The sequence below is a fragment of the Trichechus manatus genome, unplaced genomic scaffold (genome assembly GCF_000243295.1).
Source record: "Trichechus manatus latirostris isolate Lorelei unplaced genomic scaffold, TriManLat1.0 scaffold00016, whole genome shotgun sequence".
NCBI lineage: Eukaryota > Metazoa > Chordata > Mammalia > Sirenia > Trichechidae > Trichechus > Trichechus manatus.
In genome coordinates, this window is record NW_004443952.1 from 27,861,555 (window position 1) to 27,886,766 (window position 25,212).

Genomic DNA, 25,212 nt, shown 5'->3' on the forward strand with positions numbered 1-25,212 from the left:
ATATTTTTCCAAGCTTGCATAATATTTCATCATATATGAACATATTATGGTTTACCTAATCAATTCCCTATTATTCATCACCTAATGTTATTTTGCCATTATTTGTAATGCTTCTTTGAATGGCCTTGGACATAAATCTTTTGACTGTTTCTGATTGTTTTGCAAAATAAATTTTTTGAGTTAGAATTACTGGATAATGTTTAAAGTTTTTTGCTACATGTTGTCAAATCTGCATCTATAGCTCCAGACTTTGATAAACATCCTCAGATATCCTTGCTGTCCACCTCTTGTCATTAGCTAACTGGTCATTAGGCCAAGCAATGTGAATAAACAGCAAGACATTTTTTTTTTTTCATTTATTTAATTTTTGTTGTTGAGAATATACACAGCAAAACATACACCAGTTCAACAGTTTCTACATGTACATTGATTACATTCTTCAAATTGTGCAACCATTCTCACCCTCTTTTTCTGAGTTGTTCCTCCACTCACTGCCCCCTAAGGTTCCTTTCTAATCTTTGGAGTCGCAATTGTAAATTTGATTCCATACAGATAGTTTGTAAAAGAGCATAATGCTCTTATTAGTTAAGCTAAACTATAGTTTTAAGAAGACTTCAGGGAATATTTTTGGTTTAAGGTTTAAAGATTATCTCAGGGCAATAGTTTCAGGAATTTATCTAGCCCCTGGCTCCAGAAAGTCTGGATTGCATGAAAATTTGAAATTCTGTTCTGCATTTTCCCCCCTTTGATCAAGATTCTTCTACAGAATCTTTGATCAAAATGTTCGCTAATGGTAGCTGGGCACCATCTAGTTCTTCTGGTCTCATGGCAAAGGAGGCAGTTGTTCATGGAGGCAGTTAGCCAAACTTTTCATATCTTCCTGTTCCTGACTGTCCTCCTTCCTCTGTTGCCCCAGGTGAATAGAGACCAATTGTGCCTTGGATGGCCACTAGAACAAGACAATTAAAAAAATAATATAAGTGCTGCCATTGGTTAGTATTATGTCCTGATTATTATTAATTATTGTATCAGGAATTATGTTTGTATATATTCTCCTTATTCTCACAGTAACCCCACAAAGGTGTGGATAGCATAATCTCCATTTTACAAATGAGGACACTGAGGAACAGATAGATTAAGTAGCTTGCTCTAGATCACAAGCCAATAAACGGCAGTCAGGATTCAAACACAGGCCTGTCAGACTTTAAAGCCTGTGCTCCTAACACTGCCTCTTTTGTGTGGGTAATCACTTGTGACTGAGGGCTTCACTGGAGCCAGGCCTTGGAAGGCCTTTGCAGCCTCAGTGGGCCACATGAGAGCCTCAGTGGGCTGGCCTATCAGTTTTTTCCAAAAGGTCAAGTGCTGGATGCTGTGGTCTGGCATAGTCAGGGAATGGTAGACTCGGGATGTGGCAGCTTCATCAGTTCCATGCCTTGGTGGGTTTCCATCAGCCTTGAGGAACCCTTTTAGTAATGCATTATTCCTCCACAGGGTTTTCTGGCCAAGGATTTGCAAGCCGAAGCTCTCTGCAGGCTTGATAGGAGAGTAAAAGCAACAATTGAACAGTTTATGAAGATCTTAGAGGAGATTGACACCCTGGTAAATATTCAGTTGAGAAGAATCTATTTTCTATGACAGTGTTTCAGTCAGTCTCACTCTTTCAATAATGCACTCCCGTGAGAAACGCCTGAGAAAAACCATCAACCTGCGGATATTGAGTATCTACTGTGTGGCAGACAATGTGCTAGGTCATACACAGAAAAATAAGACAGCCCCTCATTTCAGAACACTCATATCCCCACCAACATAAGGCTTTTCCCATTTATATTTATGTGTGTTAACAGCATCTATAATCCTCATGAAGCTGGGACCCATGTGGTCCAAGCTTATCTCTGGGTCAAAGAAACACAGGGCTTCACTCTTCCTGATATTCATGTGACTGATACTCTGTGGAGCTCATCACCTGCACAGAATTCATTCAGACCTGATCTTGTGAGGCTGTTGAGATCACTGGCCCCATGCTCCCCTTTACAGATGATAGCAATGATATCTCTAGCCTGATGCCTCATTGTTGAGGGTGAACTCTGTGCCGGGGATTCTGTAGAGGGTGAAGAAGAAGCAGAGGGTACTTTTCCTGCCACAGTGAGCTCATGGTCTGGCCAGGGCATAGTATCCACACATAGAAAACAGTGAGACAACAAAGTCTGTGTTACAGGTCGTTTCTATGGCCCAGACACTGAGAACAAAGGGAGCTTTTATAGAGGCGAGAGCCATGGGAAGAGCGGTGGTAGGATTCAGATCTGGTTAATGCTTCCTGAAAATGCACACATCTCACTCACATCAGTGACCTGTTTGATGCACTGTGGGTGTTTCTGACGTTTTCTCGTGTCATTTTCACTGAGGATTGTTTATGTGTTGACTTATTCCTCCATAGATTCTGCCAGAAAATTTCAAAGACAGTAGACTGAAAAGGAAGGGCTTGGTAACAAAGGTTCAGGTGAGTTGTGTGGCAGAATATTACAAAGTGATGTGTTGGGGTGTGTGTGCGTGCATGCCTATGTGTGTTTATCTGTTCTAGTTAAGGGTAGTGTGCAAGTGTGGTGTGTGGATTGGACTTTTTTTTTTTAAAATTGTACTTTAGGTGAAGGTTTACAGAGCAAACTATCTTCTCATTAAACAATTAATACACATATTGTTTTGTGACGTTGGTTGCCAACCCCACGACATGTCAACACTCTCCCCTTCTCGACCTTAGGTTCCCCATTACCAGCTTTCCTGTTCCCTCCTGACTTCTCGTCATTGCCCCTGGACTGATGTGCCCATTTAGTCTCAATTTGTTTTATGGGCCTATCTAATCTTTGGCTGAAGGGTGAACCTCAGGAGTGACTTCATTACTGACCTAAAAGGGTGTCTGGAGGCCGTACTCTCGGGCTTTCTCCAGTCTCTGTTAGACCAGTAAGTCTGGTCTTTTTTTTCCCATGAATTTGAATTTTGTTCTGCATTTTTCTCCTGCTCTGTCCAGGACCCTCTATTGTGATCCCTGTCAGAGCAGTGGCATGGGCTTTTTTTGATGGTGGTTATTTCTCAGCATGAACTCAAAACATCAGAGAAGAGCCTCTTCCATGTCCCTATAATTATATTTGAATTTAAACTATTTGGAGAATAAATAACAGTAGGTAGAACTGACACATTACACATTTCCAGGAGGCACCATTCATGTAGAATACAATGTGTACAGTGACCTCTGAAGTGCAGTTGCAGTGGCCCTGAGGCAGGGCTTCCTGTCCTTATCACTTTTTGGGGGGATGTTGGCCTCGAGCATTGTCGGAGCCCTGGACCTAAGTTCCCCTCCACCTCCCCCCACTTCCCTTGAAGCCCAGGCCAGGCACCCATCTCCGTCCCTGCACTGCTGTTTTGTATCCATCCATCACAGTTTCCCCAGAATGGCTGAGCAGAGAGCCTTGCATGGACAGTAGTTGGCTAGCCCTGCATGGGCCCTCACTGCCCCATGTTTATCTTTTTAGGCATTCCTGGCTGAGTGTGACACAGTGGAGCAGAACATTGGCCAGGAGACAGAACGGCTGCAATCCACAAACTTTGCCCTGGCAGACTGAGGTGAGGCGGACCGGGGCTGTGCTTCTCTGAAAAACTGTACCACCAGCTCTGCCATCTCCGGACTAGAAGTTACCTGATTTCTCCTGGGCTGCTGGGGACAGCTGGCCAATTGCCAGTTTTCTCGATGAAAATGTATTGTCTTTGTAGACTTAAGTAGAGCTCCTGTCTCTTCCCTTTTCTGTTTCTATTTGGCTATGCTGTCCAGGCGCCCACCTTGTCTGGAGACGGTCTCCTCTGCCCATGTTTTCCCAGCCCTTTTGACCTTTGGGTGCTTTCTCTGGGCTGATGGGTGCCCTTGTTTGTCCTGGGATAGTTCATGTTTGTAGGCCACCGGGTTTTCAGATACATTAGGGCTTTTTTGCCCTTGTGATTCTCTAGTCCCATAGATGTACAACTCGAATCACCAGGAGATTGCTTCCAGTCAGGAGTGTTGGGAATGTCCCAGAACAGGTGTTTGGCACACATGTAGTTCAAACATACCTCATTGTGACCCAATGTCCAAACGGCTGGCTGGGTTGTTGGTTCACAGACATTGTCCTCACCCCCCAATGACCCTGGGTGAGGCCTGTGGTTGATGTACGGACTTCCTTGTTCCCATGCGGATCTCCAGAAGGCTAGAACCCTATGTTGATTTAGTCTCTGCTTGAAGCCAGGCCAGAACCATGGCATAGGAAGGGCAGAGAGGGGAGCCAGAGCGGGTAAAGCAGGCAGATGGGTGAAGCTAACCATAAACTTCTCAGGAGTGACATGTACTTCCTTCAAAGGCATTGCTGTTAACTTCTGTACTCTTCTGAGATTTGTATTTCCTTCATGGGTGTTCCTGTTTTGTGACCATTTTTCCCTGTTGTTATTAAAAAACAGTTTTGAACATCCATCAGCAAGGAGAAACGTGTTTAAACTTTTTTTTTTTTAAATGAGGTATAAGAAGGAAAATCCTTTGGTGGTTCTAGTTGGAACTACGTTTATTAAAGTCCTGAGTGGCCCTGGGTGCTAGAGCTCTGGTCTGCTGCCATCATCCCATTCTCCAGCACAGTGCCCAGGAGACAGGCTCCTGACAGACCACTGTGAGGCACACTTCACTTGGCAGAGGTATTCACTGAAGCCCTAGGAATTTAGGAATTTAGGACCGGATGAGTGGACCCTAAGACATGACAGTGGTATGGATGGACAAATGGACGAGGCTTAGGACCCAGCCCAGCCCAACTTTAATCAGAGTAATTCAGTATTTATCTGTTTTTATACACAGTGAAATCCGTGAGAGCTAGAACTTGATGGGACTGCCTTGTTCTTCTGGGTCGTGCAAGCTTTCCGCCTTTGACAAGGTGCAGTCTTACCATTTTTCTGTCACTCATTTTAGTGGAAAATATTTGAGTTTTCCTTCTCTGACAGGTTTCTGCCTTACACAGGTTCCAGCTTTCCTCTGTAGTAGCTGTATAGCCTTGGGCCACAACATTTAATGAGAAGTTGTGTGCCAGACACTGTTCTAAATTCTTTAAATGTATTAGTTCTTTAATCTACATACAACCTACGAAGTAGACAGAGTTGTACATAGTAGGTACTCAGTAAATATTTGGAGAATGAATGAATGTTTAATGTACATATTGAGAGTGAAATTGCCATTGATGGACCTAGCCACTGATGCTGTAACAGCCATTGTCTTATTTAAGGGTTGAAAGAAGAGGTCCTAAGACATGGACTGCTGGGCAGATATGCAGGGTGGTGAGTGGGGCCTGGCACACAAGGCCCACCACTCAGTTATTAATGACAGAGTATCTCTGCCTGTGAACAGGGAGAGAACACCCCTTCTCAGCTGCTCACTTTCCTGGGACATGATTATTTCTTCTGCAAGGGAATGAAGGGGATCTATGGTCCCACAAACTGATCCTTTAGTCTCACGGAGCTGGAAAAATTCTCCCTCACGTTGTCTATTTAGTCAGTGATTTCTAGTTATCCTTCAAGGCACAGCCTAAAAGTTACCTCCTCTGAGAAGCCCTCCTTCATATAGTAGTCAGGACTCTTGGTTGAAAGTGCCAGAAACCTAGTTACAAAGAGACTGGGCAAAATACAACAATTAATGACAGGATACCAATAATCCCACGTAACTTTGGGAAGGTCAAGGCCAGCTGGGCTTCAGGAACTTAAACTGCCCAGAATCACTCTCCATATCGCTTCTCTTTGCATGTCAGCATCATTCCACAGGGTAGGAAACATGGCTGCCAGTAGTACCCAGTCACACGTCTTACAGCTTTGCTGACTGAGAGGAACTGCCTCTATTTCCTTATTTCTAATTTGAAAACCCTGAGGGAGAATCTTTTGGCTAGTCAGCAATAGCCAGGGAAGCAGGGTCACATGCCATAGATATGGCCTCTGGGGACCCACACTTAGGTATCAGGATGGTTCTTAGAAACGGGACTGCAGTTTCCACATCTATAAAGTGGAGAATTAGGTATCTTCCTTGTGGTGCCTGGCACGTTGTCCAGGCTTAATCTCTAACTCCTCAGAGTATGAGGGGAAGACTGGGAAGGACAGGTCACTAAGCTGTGCCACTTGGTGTAAGAGGGGCTTCCCACTTAGGGCAGAGACTTTTAGAGGTCACAGTATCTACTGTCTCCTACAATATATTAATTCCTGATTCTTAGCTTAGCACATGGCCAACCAGATAAAGACTATATTTCCCATTCTTCTTGCCCTAGGCAAGGCCAAGGGACTAAATTTTAGCCAGTAGGATGTAAACAGTGTGTGTACATCTTACGGCAAGTGTCTTCAGAGTCAGGTGCTGTGTCCTTTGTTCCACCTGTCTGTGGGTTGAAATGTAGACGTGAAGGTGGAGCAGCTTTCTTGGACCTTGAGATGGAAACTGGTGAGGATGGCAGAGTAACAATATAGAAGGTCAGTGTGGGAGAGAAATTAGCTTCCGTTTAGCCGGTTGCTGTCAGTCAGCTCTAACTCATGGCAACCCCATGTGCGTCAAAATAGAGCTGTGCTCCACAGGATTTTCAATGGCTGATTTTTTGGAAGTAAATCACCATACCTTTTTTCCAAGGTGCCTCTAGATGGACTTGAACTTCCACCATTTCAGTTAGCAATCGAGGTCATTAACTGCGTGTGCCACCTAAGGACTCCTCTGTCCATTTAAGCCACAGTTATTTTTACTTTTTCTGTCTCACAGCCAAACTTAATTCTGCATCATTCATACGCAGGGCCTGTAGAGGGGGTATCTGACATCTGCCTCAGGCTGGGCTCTCTCTGCCTGTGGTGGAATTTATGAAGGCTGTGTGTTCCTGTGGGTCATTGTGGGAGTGCCTGTGTGCTTTGTGTGCCGGGGACTATGTCAGATGTCAAAATATTTGTCAGAGTGGATGTTGACCAAAAGAACAGCAGAGTCTTAAAGTCATCCTATGTCAGGATTAACCCTAGATACTGGACTGTGGGGAGATCCAGGGGTTTCCAGGGAGGACCTGGGTGGCCAGGGTGCAAGGGGACACTTGATGGGCTTGGGACAGAAGCTATTAACTGTTACAGATCTAGTTCAATATTTCAGCTCAGCTGTACTGTGTATGGTGTCTGAATATCAGCCGTGGCTGTGTCGTGTGTACGTGCCTGTGTGTGCCTTGGAATGCCGGTACAGCCCAGGAGGAAGCCATGAAAGATGTGGGACCCTCACAAAGGCTGTGTGAGGTTGGTCCATGAGCCCTGACAGTGGCCCTAGCAGTGACAGAGGGTGCAGATCTCACCTAGACTCTTGGCAGGAATGACAGCCTAGGCTAGGGTGGACAGGGGCACTGGGCAGTGTCTTGGGGTCAGAGGCTGGCCTCCCAGAGCCCAGACTTCTTCCAGCAGGCAGAAGACACATGGGACCTCTAAGGGGACATGTGACAGGGTTGAGGAACACCAGAGGGATCGAGGAACTGAACTCAGTGCAAGATCTCCTCCCCCACACAGCTCCCAAAATTTCCAAAGACACTGGCCCACTTAGCTGGGCTGGGCTGGCTTTTTTTAGTTTTGTGTTGCATCCTCCTCACCACCATCACTGTCTTCCAGCCTGAAGCTTCATGCTTTGAGGAGCTCCTGTGGGGGGTCAACATTTGCTATCCTTCAGGATCTGGATGTCCTGTTTGGTTTTCCTGGGATCACAGGAGACAGTGATGAGACCACCTCCTCAGGAACTGTAGTATACCCTCAGGAACACTGACCCAGTGCATCCAAACACCTAGCTGAGCCCCTCCCTCCAGTGTACTGATGCAGGGCAGATCCCAGGGGCCCACGGACACATCCTTCTGCGGCTTTTCCCTCTTACACACCCTCTCCCTGGGAGATCTCAGCTTCCTGGGGTTTCAACCACCACTGCATACTAATGGCTGCCAGGTGTGTCTCCAACCTGGACCTCTGTCCTGAACTCTAGGCCTGTTCATGCAATTGCCCATTGCACGTTTCTGCTGGGATGTCCTAGAGGCTCAACTGTTCACAAACTCATCATCACCCCCAAAACCTGCTACATCCCTCACTTCCCCATCTCTGCATATGGCACCACCATCGCCCAAGCCCATAAGTTAGAAACCCAGCATGTTGCGCTTGCCTCCTCCCTCTGTTCAGCTATCACAGCCAATCTCTTACCAAGCCTGTCAATTCTACCTGCAATGTATCTCCTAACCACACGTATTAAGACCTTTTTCTAAGTTAGGACAATATCCTGCTGTTCTCCTGCCCATCTGTCTAGAGCTTTGCAGCTTCCAAGGACTTTCTTCTCTTTTGTGATCTCATTTAACTCTCAGGCTGGTTCCAAGGGTTTTATTGGTAAAGAAACTGAGAACGAATAGGTGATTGGATATACCAAGGTCATGTCCTGGCCCTGCTCACCTCTCTAGACTCATTTCTCACCTCTCTCCTATCCTCCCTGATACTTCACACTCTAGCAGATCCAACTTAAGTTTCCTCAAATGCAAACTTTCTTTCCCTTCTAGACCTTTCCAAACTCTGTTTTCTCTGCTTGGAATTCCCTTGTTCCTTCTTTTTTCCCAGCTAATTTCTTCTTGCCCCTCAGGACTGAGCTCAGGTGGCAACTCCTCCTCCAGGAAGTCTTTCCTGCCCTTGCCTCATCCCTGCTCTGATGGCATCCTGTGCACCCACTTCTGAGCATTCAGTATTCTGTGCTGTAATTGTCTGACCATCAACCTGGCTTTCCCTGTACGCTGAGAGCTCCAGGAGGCCAGTGACGCTGTCTAGCTTATTTTGCCATGTTGTATTCCCAGTACCTAGCACCTACTAGGTTCTCAACAAATAATTGTTGGCTGGAGGAATGAATGAACAAATGAGGTCACCTAGTCAAGGGCAGAACAAGGAAAAGAATCCAGGGTTTCTGTCCCCACCCCAACTGCTCACCAGTTTGTGGCTTTTTGCTTGGAACCATGGGCCTTCTTTGAATTCCACTTGTGCTCATTCTATTAGGGGCAAGTGTTGGAGGACTCTTCTCGGGCAAAGTGTGTGTGAAGGGAGAAGCAGGTCAAGTCTTGCTCCCTCCAGACTGTATGCACCAGAGGTAGGGCCCACCCAAGCAGGCCGAGGGAAAAGGGGGGCAGAGGAAGGGGACATGGTAGACTTACATCTGGGCCAAGCAGAGCTGGCATTCACTGTTGTACGTGACCATGTCAGTGCCACAGACTGGGCTGAGCATCTAGGAACAACATGGAGACTCCACCATGTGTTCACAGATGAGCTGTGGAGGAGAGGCAGGGAGGGAGAGGACTCGGATTTGGAGATGGAGGTAGGGGAGGAACCCAAGGGCTCTGCTTGGAGTCAGAGGGGCCCTAAGGAAGGAGTCAAATTCAAGGAAGCCCCAGTTTGGGTCCAGTAAGCATGAAACCAACCACTCAACCCCTCAGTATGTTTGCTCGTGTGTGTGTGCCTGTGGCTCTGGGTGTGTGTACATGAGTGTGCACCTGTGTCTGCTGAACCTGGGCATGCAGGCATCCAAGTGTGTACCTGTTGATGCATATGTGTTTGAGGTGAATTTGTGTCCTCAAGCTCCTGGGGACAGGTTCACACACTCCTCAGAGGTTCTAACTGGAACCTCTGCTGCTGGTCCCATTAAGGACCCCGGGAGACAGAACCATACATCACTCCTAGGAGCCCCTCTGTCCCCAGAGGCTCCTGAACTCACGTTGGCCTGCATAACCTATCAGGCCCTTGGCAGGAAGATTGCATAGCTAGCGTAGGGGGGCCTGGAGAAACAGGGCAGGGGCTGAATTCAGTCTCAGTCTGAAAGGGTTTCAGGCCAGGCCTGAGGGCAGGGCTAGAACTGGGTCAGGGCTGGGATTGGGGCCTGGGCTGGGATAGGGCTGAGGGAAGTGGTACAGTGTGGCAGTGAAGACCCCAGACCTTCGACACCTGTGTCTGCCACTGACTAGCTATGTAACCTTGGATGAGCTATTTCAGCTCTCTGGGCCTTAGTTTCCTTGTCTGTGAAAATTGCAAATACTAATAATGTTGCTCTCACATAGGGTTAATTGAAACAATGTATGAAGTATTTGGCTGTGTCCGGCACAGAGTTAAGTGGGCCTGGGTTCTGATGGGCTGATGGGTCAGGTACTGAGGCTACTCGATTGGAAGGGGGAGGTTGAAGGTCTCAAGGAGGCCAGCCCCCACTTGTCCTGGGGTCACTGGGGACATCAGCCCCAGGGCCAAGGTGGAATCAGGGTTCAGAGACATCTTGGTGTTTGTCTGCTGAACGAGGGGTTGGGTCATGAGGTGTGGTTGGGGAGAGCTGGTGCATTCCACAGGCCATTCAGTGCACCATGGGCACCTCTTGGTCCTGAGCCCGTGGCCTGTTTGCATTGTGGAAAACAGGGAGCATACTTGGTTCTACTGATGTTGGGCGGGGGACCTCATTGCTGGGAAGGGCCTTGGAGGCCAGACTGGGGCAGATCCTGAGGGCCTGGAGGGTCAGGCTCAGGACTTTGAAGAGGGGGCTGGTCTTGTTCTGCTGCATGGAGGAGCTAACCTGGGGACCACGCAGGCTCAGGAGGCCACCTTGGCCACCTTGCAACTATCTGAGGTATCTGAACAGGGGCGTGCAGAAGAGAAATGCTTATTATCCAGCGTAGATGAGAGGGTTCTCTGCAGAGGGAAGGCCAGAACAGAGCCCTGGGCCCAGAACTATAAATGGCTGCCTTAGCATTCTTGAAAAAATGAGCTTTCCTGCCGACACTGATACTTTTGAAAGATAAAGTAGAAAGAATTAGGTCATGTCACCTCTAGGCCCCAGGTCCAGGGTCTGAGGACTGCTTTTTCAGGGGCCTGGCCCAGCCACTACCCAGTCAGGAATCCCTCTAGGAAAGGTAGTGAGTCACTAGACGATGGAACTGCCAGAAAATTCATGTCACCTTGGGTTACATGAACAAGAGACAAGAGGTCTAGAATGAGGGAGGTGACCGTCCAGCCTGTTCCTCATTAGTCAGATCCCATGGGGAGTGTTGTGTTCCATATGATAATTTTAAAAATAACAATTCAGCAGCTACTATGTGCTGGGCACTGAGGATACATGGTCTTAACTGCTCTTCACATCCCTCTTCCTACTATGTAACAGGAGGAGGAAGGACGGCAGTAATAGATGCTGTGGTCTGCTGGGCCGATCCCACCTTCAGGGCTGAGGCACTTGTTTCTCCAGCTGCGGGGAGTATTAATAGCTCACAGCTGAGTCCCTCTCTAGGCGTTACCCTCAGAGAACAAGCTGCCTCACCCTAAGTGATTTCCTCTGCCCAGGAACAGCCCATATACAATGACTGCTCACTGTGGGTATAAAGAACCGACCCCCCTTATCTTTATTCCAAACAAAGCTAAACGGCCACCCCCAGCTCCAGAGCTCCCTGTAACTCAACTGAGGCCTCTGTTGTACTGCAGAGAGGGTGAAGGGGACGGAGACTAGCCTCTGACGTGCTACTTAAGCCCGGCATCGGGGCATCAGATGCAAATCTAGCCTTGTCACTGCGCTGCTCAAAACCCTTCCAAATCAAAATGGCCAAAACTGACAGTGGCCTAAACGTCCTTCAACAGGAGATGGATTAATAAACTGTGATATGTCCATACCATGAGATACTACTCAGCAATAAAAACGAGCAGACAACTGATACCTGCGACAACACGGCTGAATCTGAGAAACATGCTTAGGAAAAAAACCAGACATCAAAGACTACATACTGTATGGGCCCATTTATGTAAAATTCTAGAACAGACTAAACTAATCTCTGGTGGAAAAAGTCAAAACAGTGGTTGCCTCGCGGTAGGTTAGGGGTGGGGATTGACTGAAATGAGGGAACTTTCTGGAGTGATGGAAATGTTCTGTATCCTTATAGGGGTTTGGGTTACACAGGTGTATGCATTTGTCAAAAGTCATTGAATGACGTACTTAAGATTTGTGCATTTCATGGCATATAACTGTTAGGGGTAAAAAGCTCTTAAAAAATAAAAGCCCTTCCATGGCTTCTCATCATGATCACTAAACTCCTTACTCTTAGATTTAGGGCATGGCATGAGCTGACCCCAAACTTCCTTTCTGGGCTCACTTCCTAGTGCATCACTCCATGTCCCCAAAGCCCTAATTATTCTTCTCTGCTCATTGTTCCCTGAACAGGCCCTGCTTTAGCACATGCTGTTCCCCCTGCCTGGAATGTCCTTACCCCTGTTCTCCTCCTATTGAGTCATACTCTCCTTTCAAGGCTCAGAGGCCGCCTCTTGGTGAAGGCTTCCGTAATGTGCCCCAGGGCCCCCTGAGCAGGCCCGGATTTTGCTGCCTTTCACGCACCATGTTCTGCCCCTATCACTAGGTTGCCTCTTCCTCCCCATGATCCTGAGCTCTTTGGGACTCCTTCATCTCTGCCCCATGCAGCCCCTTGCTCAATGCCCTGCACACCATGAGTGCTCAGGAATTGACCACTAAATTGCATTGTGGGGGACTTTTCAGGACCGTATGGTATCAGTTTCTCCCTGGCAGATGTGGGAAGAAGTTGGATTTACCTGCAGGCTGACACCCAGCTGCCCTCAACCTTGGCCCAGTGTGGGTCTCCTCACTCACTCAGCCCAGGCAGGAATCTGAAATGTGCACAGGACCCTCTTAGGGCAGACCCCCTCAGTGTTCCTGATGGGACAACTGCTCAGGGAAAGGATGCCAGGCTGGGACTAAATAGGCTGTGCTGGGCCAGAGCCTGCAGACCTGTTCCCCATTGTCCTGGTACCCAGGTCTGTGTCCCCAGCTGGGGAAAAGGGTGCAGGAATGGCTGTGAGATCAGTGGACCTGGGGTCCTGCTGGCCCTTGCACTGTAACATCATGGCTGGTCTCTCTGCTTCCCCCTTCAGTCTGTTCTCAATTGCTCAGCAAGAAGAACAATTCTTCTAACATGTAACTTTGCCCAAAACCCTGCAGTAGCTCCTATTTCACTCAGAGGAAAAGCCAGGTTCTCACATAGATCTACAAGGCCTTACCTGATATGGTTCCCGGTGGCCTCCCTCAACTTCTCTCCCACCACTCTGTACCTGCTTCTACCTCAGGACCTCTGCACTGCTGTTCCCTCTGCCTGGAACCCTGTCCTAGATTTCCACGTGGCTCACTCCCTCACCTCCTTCAAGCTTTGCTGCAGCATCAGCCTCTCAGAAAGACCTCCCCTGATAACTTTTTAAAATTGCAACCCCCTCCCAATCCTCATTACTCTGCTCAACGTGTTTTCCTTAGACTTCATCACCTTTTAGCATACTGTTTTGGAGCCCTGGTGGCGCAGTGGTTTAGTGCTTGGCTGCTAACTGAAAGGTTGGCAGTTGGAGCCCACCAGCCGCTCCTCAGGAGAAAGAAGTGGCAGTCTGCTTCCGTAAAGGTTTACAGCCTTGGAAACCCTGTGGGGCAGTTCTACTCTGTCCTATAGGGTCGCTGTGAGTTGGAATCGACCAGACGGCAGTGGGTTTGGTTTTGGTAGCATACTGTTTAACGTGCATTGTACCTGTCTATCTTGTTTATTGTCTATCCCTGCCGCCATTGGATTTAAGCTCTGTGAGGGCAGTAATTTTTCTGTTTTGGTCATCCAGAACAGTGCCTGACACACAGGTGTGAGACTGCAGAGGAGGACCTCTGAGGAGGCCCCACTCCAGCCACATGTGTCCAGCCCAGGGCAGGGGCTCCCGCAGCTGCTCTCGGTCCCAAACCATGGCCTGTCAGAGCAGAAGAGGAGCTCAGAGGATGCAGGCCAGGCCTCCCTCAGCACCCACTACCCTGCAACCAGAATAACTGCCTCTCCCCAGAGAGCTGGGCCTGGCATTCTCCCTTCTGCGTCTCTAACATCTAGCCCAGTAGCTGTTCAGTGCTGCTTTGAAATGGAACAACCTCCCACTTTACCAGTGGATAAACTGAGGCCCCAAGAGGGCCTCTTTTACAATTCTGAGCCACAGTGAGAAGTTGAAGCCAAGTGTCTTTTCTCCCAGCCCAGGACTCTCCCCACCACAATGCAGGGTTTGTGTATAGAATGTGGGTATGCACCAGAAGCACCCCACAAGGTGCTCCAGGCCCTGCCTCTGCTCCTACTCCCAAGCTGACCTACCAACACCAAGCCTCAGAGAATCCAGGCTCTGCCGACTCACCTCTGTCCACAGCGAGGACGGCAGCCACAGCCAGAGTGACTACCCACAGGCTGTTGGCCATGCTGATCCTGGGCCTGAGCTAGCGGGAGCCTGGGCAGGGGGCAGGAAGAGGACCTATTTATAGTGCTGATTCCTCACCTTTATCTGGGGCCAGCTGGAGCGGATGGGAGTGTCACCTCAAGTTAATCTCTGCAGCCTGGTATCTGGAAAGGGCTTGCTCCAGGCAGAGATGCTGAGTTCCTGGTGACATAGGGATGAGTCTGTGGGCTGGCTCTGCCTGGGACGGCAGATTTTAGGAGTGAAGAAAAGTTTAGTCTACTTGCAAAGCTGACTCCAGACAAAGCTGGAGCAAGAGGGAGAGGGAAGTTGAAGGAGAGAGAAAGAGAAAAACAGAGAGGCAAAATAGAAAGAAAAGAAAAAAGCAGCAACTGGAAAACAGCAAGAGGCAGACAAAAGGGGCTGGAGTCATGGCTCCGTCACCAACTTTGTGACTTCAGAAAAGTCACTTTCCTTAACTGGACCTCAGTTTACCCATCCACAAAATGGAGGTGGTAATTCTGGCACTGCCTCTCTCCCGGGACTGCTGTGATGATGGAGGTGGTGAGAGCAGATGAGATAACATTTGCAGAGTATGAAATGAGGTGTAAATGTAAATAGAAGTGATTATTTTTATTTTATTTTGTTTTGCACAATTGCCAGCCCCCACCACAAAAAAGGGCAAAATAAAACATTTTGAAAGAAAGATGACTTCATGCTTTGCAAGTGTTATATGTCCGTTTGCATTTTAATAAGTTAAATATGGACAAAATTCAAGAAAAATCAGTATCTAAAACTCCCCCACTTATGCAATATATGTAAATAAGTAATTTAGTTATCTGCTTTTGAAGAATTTCTTATTTATAAAAACTATAAGAAAATTTTATTTATATATGTTGTTGTTAGGTGCCATCAAGTCGAATTCGACTCACAGTGACCCCATGTGTCAGAGCAGAACTGCCCCACAGAGTTTTCTAGGCTGTAGTCTTTATGAGTGGATCACCAGGTCTGTCTTCCGTGGAGCCACTGGATGGGTTTGAACAATCAACCTTTTGGTTAGCAGCCAAGCGCTTAACCACGGTGCCACCAGGGCTTCATTTATAGATACACTTCTCTAATTATTTAGATCAGTGACTTTCAGCTTACCTGCAGATTAGATTTCCCTGGGGAGAATTAGAAAATATAGACTCTGGACCTCACTCCAAAACATTTGGATCAAAATCTCAGTGGTTTTTTGTTTCTTTTTTAACTTTTTATTGTGAAAGATTTCAAGCCTATAGAAAAGTTGCTGGAATAGTACAGTGAGTCAGTGGGAGGGACTCTTGTTCAAAAACAATCCCTTTGGGGATACCAGACAGCCAGACATAGTAATCTCCCTGGGCCAGTAGGAGCCCTAGATCTGCAGCCTACCTGGCCTGAGGCCCCCAATCTCCCCAGGAACCTGCACTGCCTGTGGATGCCTCTCAGGCAACGGCATCTATCCTTCTGTTGCTTAGCCAGGCAGAGCAGATATTTAATAATGACATCCTGTCCTAAAGTAAGAACATCACCTTAGAAAGGGAGGGGAATCTGGGTCCTGGTTCCCTCTCCCACCTTCCTACAGCAGCATCACCATGAAGTCACTCATCCACCAGTGACAGGGAGCTCACTGCCTACTGGCTTCACTGTTGGGTGACTTTGAACAAAGAGACTCCTTCCTCACACAAGAGGCCTGCTTCCCTGAGACTTCTTGGGGTCCCAACTCTGTCTCTGGCCTCTTGCACCTGCATGAACCCCCAGTGGGCCCCTTCAGGCTGAGCAAACCCAGCTCCCTTGCCTGCCCCCCACTCTTGTACACGATGAAGCTCCTGGGTTTCTCTCCATCTCTCATCTGGTCCCCAGGTCAGTCTGTCAGTGTCCTAGGTTAGTGTGAGAAGGGACACGGGGAGCAAGGGGATTTGTCACCTCCCTTGTTTGGGACCTTAGACCTCTGTCCATGTGGTAGGAATGGCTGCTGATGGCTCTAGCTTCTGCAAGCGACCAGGTACCTTGAATTCTGCATCCTTCAAAGTCCAGAGTAAAATCATGGACAATCTGCTGGGGTGCAGAGACCCCTGCTATCCCACCCTGCCCGAGATCTCTTTTCTCGGAAAGACACCTCCTAGATTCATTCATAATAATAAAGTTCCTAACTGATTATCACACTAAAGTGAGAGCCTGACTATATCCAATTGCTATTGGACAGCACTATTATGAATGCCAGTGCATCCAAATAAACCCCATTCATTCATTCAACAATAATGAGCAGCTAAGTGCCAAGCTCCATACCAGGTGCTTGGTTATGTCAGGGAATAAGTCAGACAGAGTTCTTGTCCTCAAGAAGCTTATGGTTAAGTAGGGTGACTGATACTAAACAAGCGGCAGAACTTGATCATTACCTTTGGGGTAAGTCCCACGAATGAGACACACTTGGTATTGTGAGAGGATCCAAGACTGACCTATTTATGTGGAAGGTCAGAGAAGACCAAGGGGTGAGTAGGTGGGGATGGGCTGTAGCAGAGTGGAACAGTGTTGCAGGCTGAGGAAACAGAATGTGTGAGGGTCCTGAAGCAGGAAGAAGCTTGGCATGTTGGAGGGACAGAGAGACCACTGCGGCTAAGATGAAGTCGGAGGGTCATGAGATGGGCCTGGAATGGTCAGCGGGAGCCAGCTCATCCTCGAGCTCTGCTTCCCAACCCCACGTCCCTCCACTTTCCAGCAGTGGAATCCTGGGAGCTGACTGTTGGGCTGGACTTGCCCTCCCATGGAGTGGATAGGTCCTGCTTCCTAAATTGTTCTTGAATCCATCCCTGCCCCTCCACACCCACCACTATGCCGCAGTCCTGGATGCCATTGTCTCCAACCTGGCCACTGCAGTAGTCTCCTAACTTCTATCTCTGCTTCCCAGCCTGCTGCTCCAAACTACTCTACACACGGTGGCTGGGGCAAGCTTCTTAAAATGCAAACCTGACCAAGTCATCCCTGCCCAAAATGCTGCAGTGGTGCCCGCTGCCAACAGGACAAGGCCCAAGCACCTTCGCCTGGCATTCAAGACCCTTCAGCATCTAATCCCAACCTACCTTTACAGCTTCACCTTTGCCTCACTCCACCCCAAACCCTTGCCTCTTCTGTTCTACCTAACCCTTTGCACACTTTATTTTCTCTGCTGGCAATGCTTGTTTTCCTTCTCCATCCCTGCATCTTGTAAGAATCAGCTCAAATCTCCCCCTCTTCTGAACCTTCCCTAACTTCCCTTCCCCAGCCTAGGCACCCTCACTGCTGCCCACCACCATGCCCCACTCCTGCTGCACTTCTACGTCCTCTGTCAGAGTCTTCCACTTGATATAGTGCTTACTTGGTGGTGTTTACTTGTCTGCTGTGGTGACTAAGCTGGAAGCTCGATCGGGATGGAGACAGTGCTTCATTTATCTGTCTCCCCAGTGCCCAGCCCTGAGCCTGGTGACCAGTAGGTGCTCAATAAATGTTGAGTGACATATCCAAGAGGGGGCAGAGAACAGTGGGTCCAAGGACAGATGGTGCCAGCATTGGGGAAAGGGTTCTGAATGGGAGGCAACTGCTGTCCCCACTGACCCCTCCATGCTGCTGGTATACCATGAGAGCCCCCTGTCACACTCCAGACCCTGGGTGGCATGGTCTGGATCAGAGTGCCTGGTGTGTCTCTGGTACAGGGGCAGGGCTGCCTCCCTGTAGCCTGAGCCAACCCCTCCTTCACTCTCCCCTCTTCTGTCTTCACTGGAATGCAGAGAGGCACAGGCGGAAGACTGAACCAGGAGTGAGGAGATTTCAACATGTATTTATTAAGTGCCTACTCTATTCTATGCACTGTTCTTATCACCAGAGATCCAGCTGTGAATAGGGTGGAGAAAATCCTTGCCCTCCTCATCCCTACATTCAAAGAATCGGGTCTTCCTAATTTCACCTCCTCACTACCTCTCATTTCCATCACCTCCTCTACATTTCCTCCATCACTGCTCTAGTTTGGGCTGCATCACTTCTTGCCTTCATTACTCATATCATCTCCCTGCTTCCAGTCTCACCCCCTCCAATTCATTCTTCATTTTGCTTCCATAACAATCTTTTTGAAATGCAAAAATGTCCACATCATCCCTCTGCTTAATATTATTCAATGGCTCCCTATTGACTCGAGGATGAAAACTAGACTCCTTGGCATAGCGTACAAATTCCTCCTAACTGGGCCTTTCCGGCCTCTCTAACTTTATTTCTGGCTACTTAACCCTTTACTCCATCAGACAGAACCACCTGCCAGGCTTTCATGCCTCCAAGCCTTAGCGCATGCCCTCTACCTGGCATGCCCCTCTATCACCTCCCTCAGGGTCTCCTCCAGGGCCCTCAGCCCCCCTTAGTTTGTGTCCCACATCTGTACAGACATTCATCTCAACAGCACCTGTAATGCTGCACAGCCCTTTCTTATGTGGCTATCTCCTATACATCATTAGAGAGAGGGTGGGGGAACATCTGGTTCACCTCATATCACCAATGCCCTGCAGAGGAGGGCCTGACACATGCGTATTGACTATATGAATACATCCAGGACTTAATGAAACATCAGGACAATAAGGAGCCCAACTCTAGATTCTCCATCTGCTAGACTTCAGGGATTCACGGAACTCTGAGGACCAGGCTGGGCTCCAGTGGGCCCAGTGGGCCCAGCCACTGACTACCCCATGCTGTGTCCATGTAGGTGGGAACAGAGGTGGGCACTATATTCCAGGGACCACACTTTCTACTAGTTCTTGGCCCACCTGGCTAGGCACCTAAGAACCCAGAATCTCCTCGAGGACCTAGATGTGACACTTCATCTCTAAAGGCCACCCCAAACTCATCGCTGTGCTCACAGGCAGCAGCTTTACTACCTGACCTCTCTCCTGGTGTATGGAATCCTGGCTTGATCACTCCCAACTAGGAGGAATTTTCAGACTAGTCTTCACCCCAGGAGTGGGACTGTACAAGAAACTTCGTGTTGGAGTCATGTGCCACCAAACAGGTCCATAGGCATAGCTAGAAGCTCAAGCCTTCTGAGCATACATAGGAAAGAGCTTAGAACAAAGTCTCATGAGACCCTTTTCCTACCGTTACACAGCTCTGATGCTTTTTAGAAAGAAGATCAGAGGTTTTTATGGCCAGGTACAACTCCAGACCACTGTTAATTCTGATAGAGTCCTTGGGTTGCAAGCAATGGAAACAAACTCTTGCCAACCTAAGCAGAATAGAAATTTTCTGGAAGGGTGTGGGATTGTCTTAGGTTGAACTCACCCAGGAGCAGATCTTGATAAAAGGATATTAGATTCCAAGTAGTTTTTTGGGAGGTGATCCCAGGAAGCACTGGAAGGGGAGCAGGGATAAATGAGGTAGAGAAGGGAAAGCAGCCAATAAAGTATGCATTACTGAGGAGTTACCATTGGGGGAAACTGCGGGTCAGTCTTACCAAGGATTGCTGGGACACTGTGTGGAACACATCTCAGAGTTATCCTGACTGAGAGATGAGGAAGCTGGGGTATATATCCACCAACTCCCATCAGTCACTGATTGAGGGCTGCTGGAGAGGAGGTCCTTAACTTCTTTTGCCCCTCTCATGTCTCTAAGTATCCAGAGAAAGCCCTCTGACAAAGGGTTGCAAGGGTTGCAGATGGAAACTGCAGATATGCCAGGAATGACAAGTGCCAAGGAAGTGTGGGTGGAGCACTGACAATGCCTGCTACCAGAGCTGCACAAAACATTGGATGAAAACTGAAGAACCAGGCCCAAGAAAAGACTGGGCCCCCAAAAGCCTAGCTAGCACCATGTGTCCACTTCCGGGCCAGAGAAGGTGAGACATTTTGACGAAAAGTCCTACAAAGATTATACCCAAAGGGGGAGAGTAGATCCCCAAAGCTAACTTGGGGACCTGCTACCAGAAGGAGGTATGTTGCTGGTCAGACAAAAGCCACAGATGTCACTAAACCTTCCCCATAGGCTAATCCCTCAATTTTAGGACGAATTTGCTCACAGGAGCACAGGGCTTCATAAGCCTGGACCAACAAGGGACCCATGGGGTATGTGTGTGCTACATGGGGTAACAGCTTCCAGATGCATGTGGGTCAGTTGGAGTGCTGAGGGCTGCCTCCCTTCTGGCTTTGCAATGCCTCGGGTGAGCCAGGAGGATGCGGTGCCACCAGAGCCTGGGCTCTGGAGTCTGGAGACCTTGATTATGTGAACTTGGGCAAGTCATTTTACCTCTGAGCCTCAGTACCTCATCTGTAATCATGGCCACCACATATGATTGTGTGAAATGTGCTCTGCTTATCTCCAGGAAGTGCTGTCCACATCATACTGTCCACAGTGCTGTCCACATCTGCTATAGCATGCACTGAATTGGAGTGGTGGCAGGTAAGGTAATCAGTATCCTTAGTAGCAACGTCCTTAGACCATGCAACGTGCTCAAAAGACCCTGGGGATTGCTGGGGAGCACCATAGTTTTGTTCCCAATCTCCCACTGCCATGCTTCTCTTTGGAGGCTGTAATCATGCTCTCCTGCTGTAGACAGGCTCACTCCACACTGTCAGGGCAGGGGAAGTATGGCTGTAGACTACAGCAAGCTTACATCATCCCAACTTTGTGGGCTGTAAAACCTGAGGGGGCTTTGCTCCTCTCCCCACAGCCTCCTTCAGTATATTAAAAAAAAAAAAAAAGAAAACAAGAGAAGAGTCTGATTGGACGAGATGAATCATGTATTCATTTTTGGCAGGGCGCTCTGGACCTTAGCCAGGGCTTGACCAGGAGGAGACACTGCAGCAAAGGAGAGGTACTGGATTTGGGTTTGCGTGAGGGAAACCTGGGAGGGAAAATCAGGAGGTTTGAAGGTGCCCCCCAGCCAGGTCCACAGAGTGTGGTTTGAACCCTGGCCCCCCAAAGATATCCCCCAAACCTATGAATGTTATCTTACTTTACAGATGTGATTAAGTTAAGGGTCTTGAGAAGGGAGATTATCCTGGATTATTTGAATGTGGCCAATGTAATCACAAGGAGTCCTTGTAAGAGGGAAGCAGAAGAGTCAGAGAAGATGTGATGATGGAAGCAGAGGTCAGAGTGATGCAGGGCCTCCAGCCAAGGAACGTGGGTGGCCTCTAGAAGCTGGAAAAGGCAAGGACCAGATTCTCCTCTAGAGCCTCCAGGAGGAACACAGCCCTGCTGACCCATTTTAGACTTCTGACCTCCTGAACTGTAAGAGAATAAATCTGTGTTATTTTAAGCCTCTATATTTGTGGTAATTTGTTACAGCAACCATAGGAAACTAATACACTAGCCATATGATCTTGAGCAAGTCTTCAACCTTGGAAGCCCAAGTTTCCTCATCTGTGGAATAGGAATAATAATACCTACCTTAGAGGCTGTAGTATTAAAAACAGTATATATTAAAAGCCTAGTCCCTGACAGAACTTAATAAATGGTTCTATTAAAGGGAAGCCGGTGAGGAGAAGGAGGAAGAGTGGAGGAAAGAAGTTGGGTGGCAAAGTTATAGCAGATCTATTTTTTGGGCAGTCACAGTGGCCCATGAGTCCCATAAAAACCTGCCCAGCTCTATCCTGGAACCCTTCATTCGGCTTTAATTAGTTTTGGCTTCAGAAGACTTTTGTTCTCCTTAGAAGGGTTAGGGGCAGCCTCTAATAATACACCCTTCTGAAAGCTTTGCCTCCAGAATGAAAAACTGAGCTAAAGAACAGGTACAAGGGCCTGTCCCAATACATGTCTTCGCTCCCTCCGCTCTACCGCCAGTGTCCCCACTCAACTGATGGAAAACATCAGATTTGTCTTCTGATCTCTCAATTTTCTAGGCTTGACCAAAAGCAATGTGCAGATCCCACTCTGAGTCCTTCTTTTGTAAAGAAATTGAATGGGTGACCCAAGAAAGCTGTCGTCATTCACCACTGTGTGCGTGTGAGAGAGAGAGGAAGTAAGAGAGATATCCAAATGCCTCCAGTTTCTCCACATCCTCAACATTTTGCTGTTAACCATACTAGTGGGTGTGAAATGGTATCTCATTGTGCTTTTGATTTCCATTTCCCTGAGGACTAATGATGTTGGGCACTTTTTGTGCTTTTTGTCTATTTGCATATCTTTAAATGACTGTTCAAGTCTTTTTGCCCATTTAAATAAATTGGTTTCTTCATCTTTTTATTATTGATTTAAATTCATTACTGGTGGAAGTATAAAACGCTACAACTCCTTTGGAGAATTGTTTTGGCAGTTTCTTAAAAAAATTAAACATACATCTATTGTATGATCCAGCAATTCCACCCAAGATAAATAAAAATGTATGTCTCACAGGCATTTGACTGTGTGGGTCATAACAAATGATGGATAACATTATGAAGAATGGGAATTGTAGAACACTTCATTATGCTCATGCAGAACCTGTACATAGACCAAGACGCAGTCATTGGAACGGAATAAGGGGATGCTGCATGGTTTAAAATCAAGAAAGGTATGTATCAAGGTTGTATCCTTTCACCATACATAATCTGTGTGATGAGCAAATAATCCAAGAAGCTGGACTATGTGAAGAAGAACATGGCATCAGGACTGGAGGAAGAAGAATTAACAATATGTGACGGCAATGGGTTTATTTTGTTTTTTTTTTTTAATATGCAGATGACACAACCTTGCTTGCTGAAAGCAAAGAGGTCTTGAAGTACTTTCTGATGAAGCTCAAAGACTACCACTACCATCTTCAGTATGGATGACACCTCAACATAAAGAAAACAAAAATCCGCACAATTACCCAGAAGACCTAGATGGTGCCCGGCTACCACCACCAACCACTCTGACAGGGATCACAGTAGAGGGTCCCAGACAGAGCAGGAGAAAAATGTAGAACAAAATTCAAATTCACACACAAAAAAAGACCAGACTTATTGGTCTGACAGAGACTAAAAGAACCCCCGAGACCATGGCCCCTGGACACCCTTTTAACTCAGAACTGAAGCCACTCTCGAAGTTCACTCTTCAGCCAAAGATTAGACAGATCTATAAAACTACAACACACATGAGGAACGTGCTTCTTAGTTCAATTATGTATCCGAGACCAAAAGGGCAACACCTGCCCCAAAGCAATGATGAGAAGGCAGGAAGGGACAGGAAACCTGGACAAATACACACGGGGAACCCAGGTGTAAAGGGAAAAGGAGAGAGTGCTGCCACATTTCAGGGATTGCAACCAATGTCACAAAACGATTTGTATACAAATTTTTGAATGAGAAATTAATTTGTGCTGTAAACTTTCACCTATAACACGATAAAATTAAAAATAAATAAATAAATATACTTTACATTAAAAAAATCCTCACAACTGGACCAATAAACAGTATCATGATAAATGGAGAAACAGTATCATTGAAATGGAGAAAATTTTTATTTGGATACACGAGCAACGCCCACGGAAACAGTGTCAAGAAATCAAACCATGCATTGGGCAAATCTGCTGCAAAAGAACTCTTTAAAGTGTTCAGGAGCAAAGATGTTACTTTGAGGGCTAAGATGTGCCTGACCCAAGCCATGGTATTTTCGATTGCCTCATATGCAAGCGAAGCTGGACAATGAATGAGGAAGACCGAAGAATTGATGCCTTTGAATTATGGTGTTGGCAAAGAATAGTGAATAGAATGAACAAATCTGTCTTGGAAGAAGTACAGCCAAAATGCTCCTAAGAAGCGAGGATGGCGAGACATCCATGTTATCAGGGCGCACCAGTCTCTGGAGAAGGACTTCAGGCTTGATAAAGTAGAGGGTCAGGAAAAAAGAGGAAGACTCTATGAGATGGATGGACACAGTGACTGCAACAATGAGCTCAAACGTAATGACGATTGTGAGGATGGTGCAGGACCAGGCATTGTTTTGTTCTGTTGTACACAGGGTCAATATGAATCAGAACCGACTTAATGCCACCTAATAGCAATAACATGTTCTGACAAAGGTTTATACATGAATGTTCATAAGCTTTATTTGTAATAGCCAAAAAGTGGAAAGAACTCCAATGTCACTCAACTGGTGACTAGATAGACACCTATATACCACTGTCAAGTGGACCCCAACTCATGACAACTCATGTGTATCAGAGTAGAACTGTGCTCCATAGGGTTTTTAATGGCTGATTTTTTGGAAGTAGATTGCAGGCATTTCTTCCAAGGCACATCTGGATGGACTGGTCTGCAAACCTCCAACCTTTCCCTTAGCAGCCCAGCACGAGTTATCATTTGCATTACCCAGGGACACCATAGATAAACTATAGTAAATCCATGTGATGGAATACCATTCAGCAATAAAAATGAACTATCAATACATGCTACAACATGGATTAATCTCAAAAACATTATGATTCCTGAAAGAAGGCAAACATAAAAGAGTACACACTGTATGGCTCCATGTTTACAAAGTTCTACAACAAAGCTGATTTATAGTGTGACAGAAAGAGATCAGTAGTTGCTTATGGGGTGGGGAAATGGAGAAAATTTTTGGGGGTGAGGGAAATGTTTTATACCTTGTTTAGAGTAGTGATTACACTGGTAGATACAACCGTCAAGGTTCATAAAATCAAACCATAAAAATCTGTGCATTTTATAATAAATAGATGATACTTTTTTCTTTTAATTGCATTATGCCTCAATTTTGAAATGCTACCACCAGGTGGCAGTGGTGTCTAATTCTCAGAGCCGAACTACAAGGTTGTACAATGACTAAGATTTATGAATAATCCCATTTGTGACTGTTCTTGAAAACATGCAGCATTGTTTTGTGGACATGTGTTTTTAATTTTAATCAATATTGTTGTGCTGAAGATCTCATTCTGTTCCTTATTATTTTCCCCCCATTGAGCACTGTGTTTTTAAGATCCATTTTTGTTTCTGTGTG

The 25,212-nt window shown here is 47.0% G+C and overlaps 2 protein-coding genes across 3 annotated transcripts in view; one reads left to right on the forward strand and one right to left on the reverse strand.

Moving 5' to 3' along the window:
• The window catches only part of BAG1 (BAG cochaperone 1), a 27,767-nt gene extending 7,131 nt beyond the window's left edge, over positions 1 to 20,636 (forward strand). The window contains exons 5-8 of one of the 2 annotated variants that reach the window (XM_004372398.2): positions 1,492 to 1,599; positions 2,435 to 2,497; positions 3,525 to 3,615; positions 20,618 to 20,636. In XM_004372398.2, the coding sequence (XP_004372455.2) occupies positions 1,492 to 1,599; positions 2,435 to 2,497; positions 3,525 to 3,614 (261 nt within the window). In that variant the 3' untranslated portion in view covers position 3,615; positions 20,618 to 20,636. Of the gene's footprint in view, positions 1 to 1,491; positions 1,600 to 2,434; positions 2,498 to 3,524; positions 4,493 to 20,617 lie in introns of those variants that run through there. The other variant, XM_023727543.1, reaches the window with a different exon arrangement.
• Positions 7,694 to 14,326, reverse strand: SPINK4 (serine peptidase inhibitor Kazal type 4). Its single transcript, XM_023727339.1, is given in 5 exon segments — positions 7,694 to 7,739; positions 9,216 to 9,328; positions 10,496 to 10,612; positions 13,701 to 13,806; positions 14,193 to 14,326. Coding segments are annotated over 5 exon segments (483 nt in total). The 5' UTR covers positions 14,294 to 14,326.
• Positions 20,637 to 25,212: the final 4,576 nt, after the last annotated feature.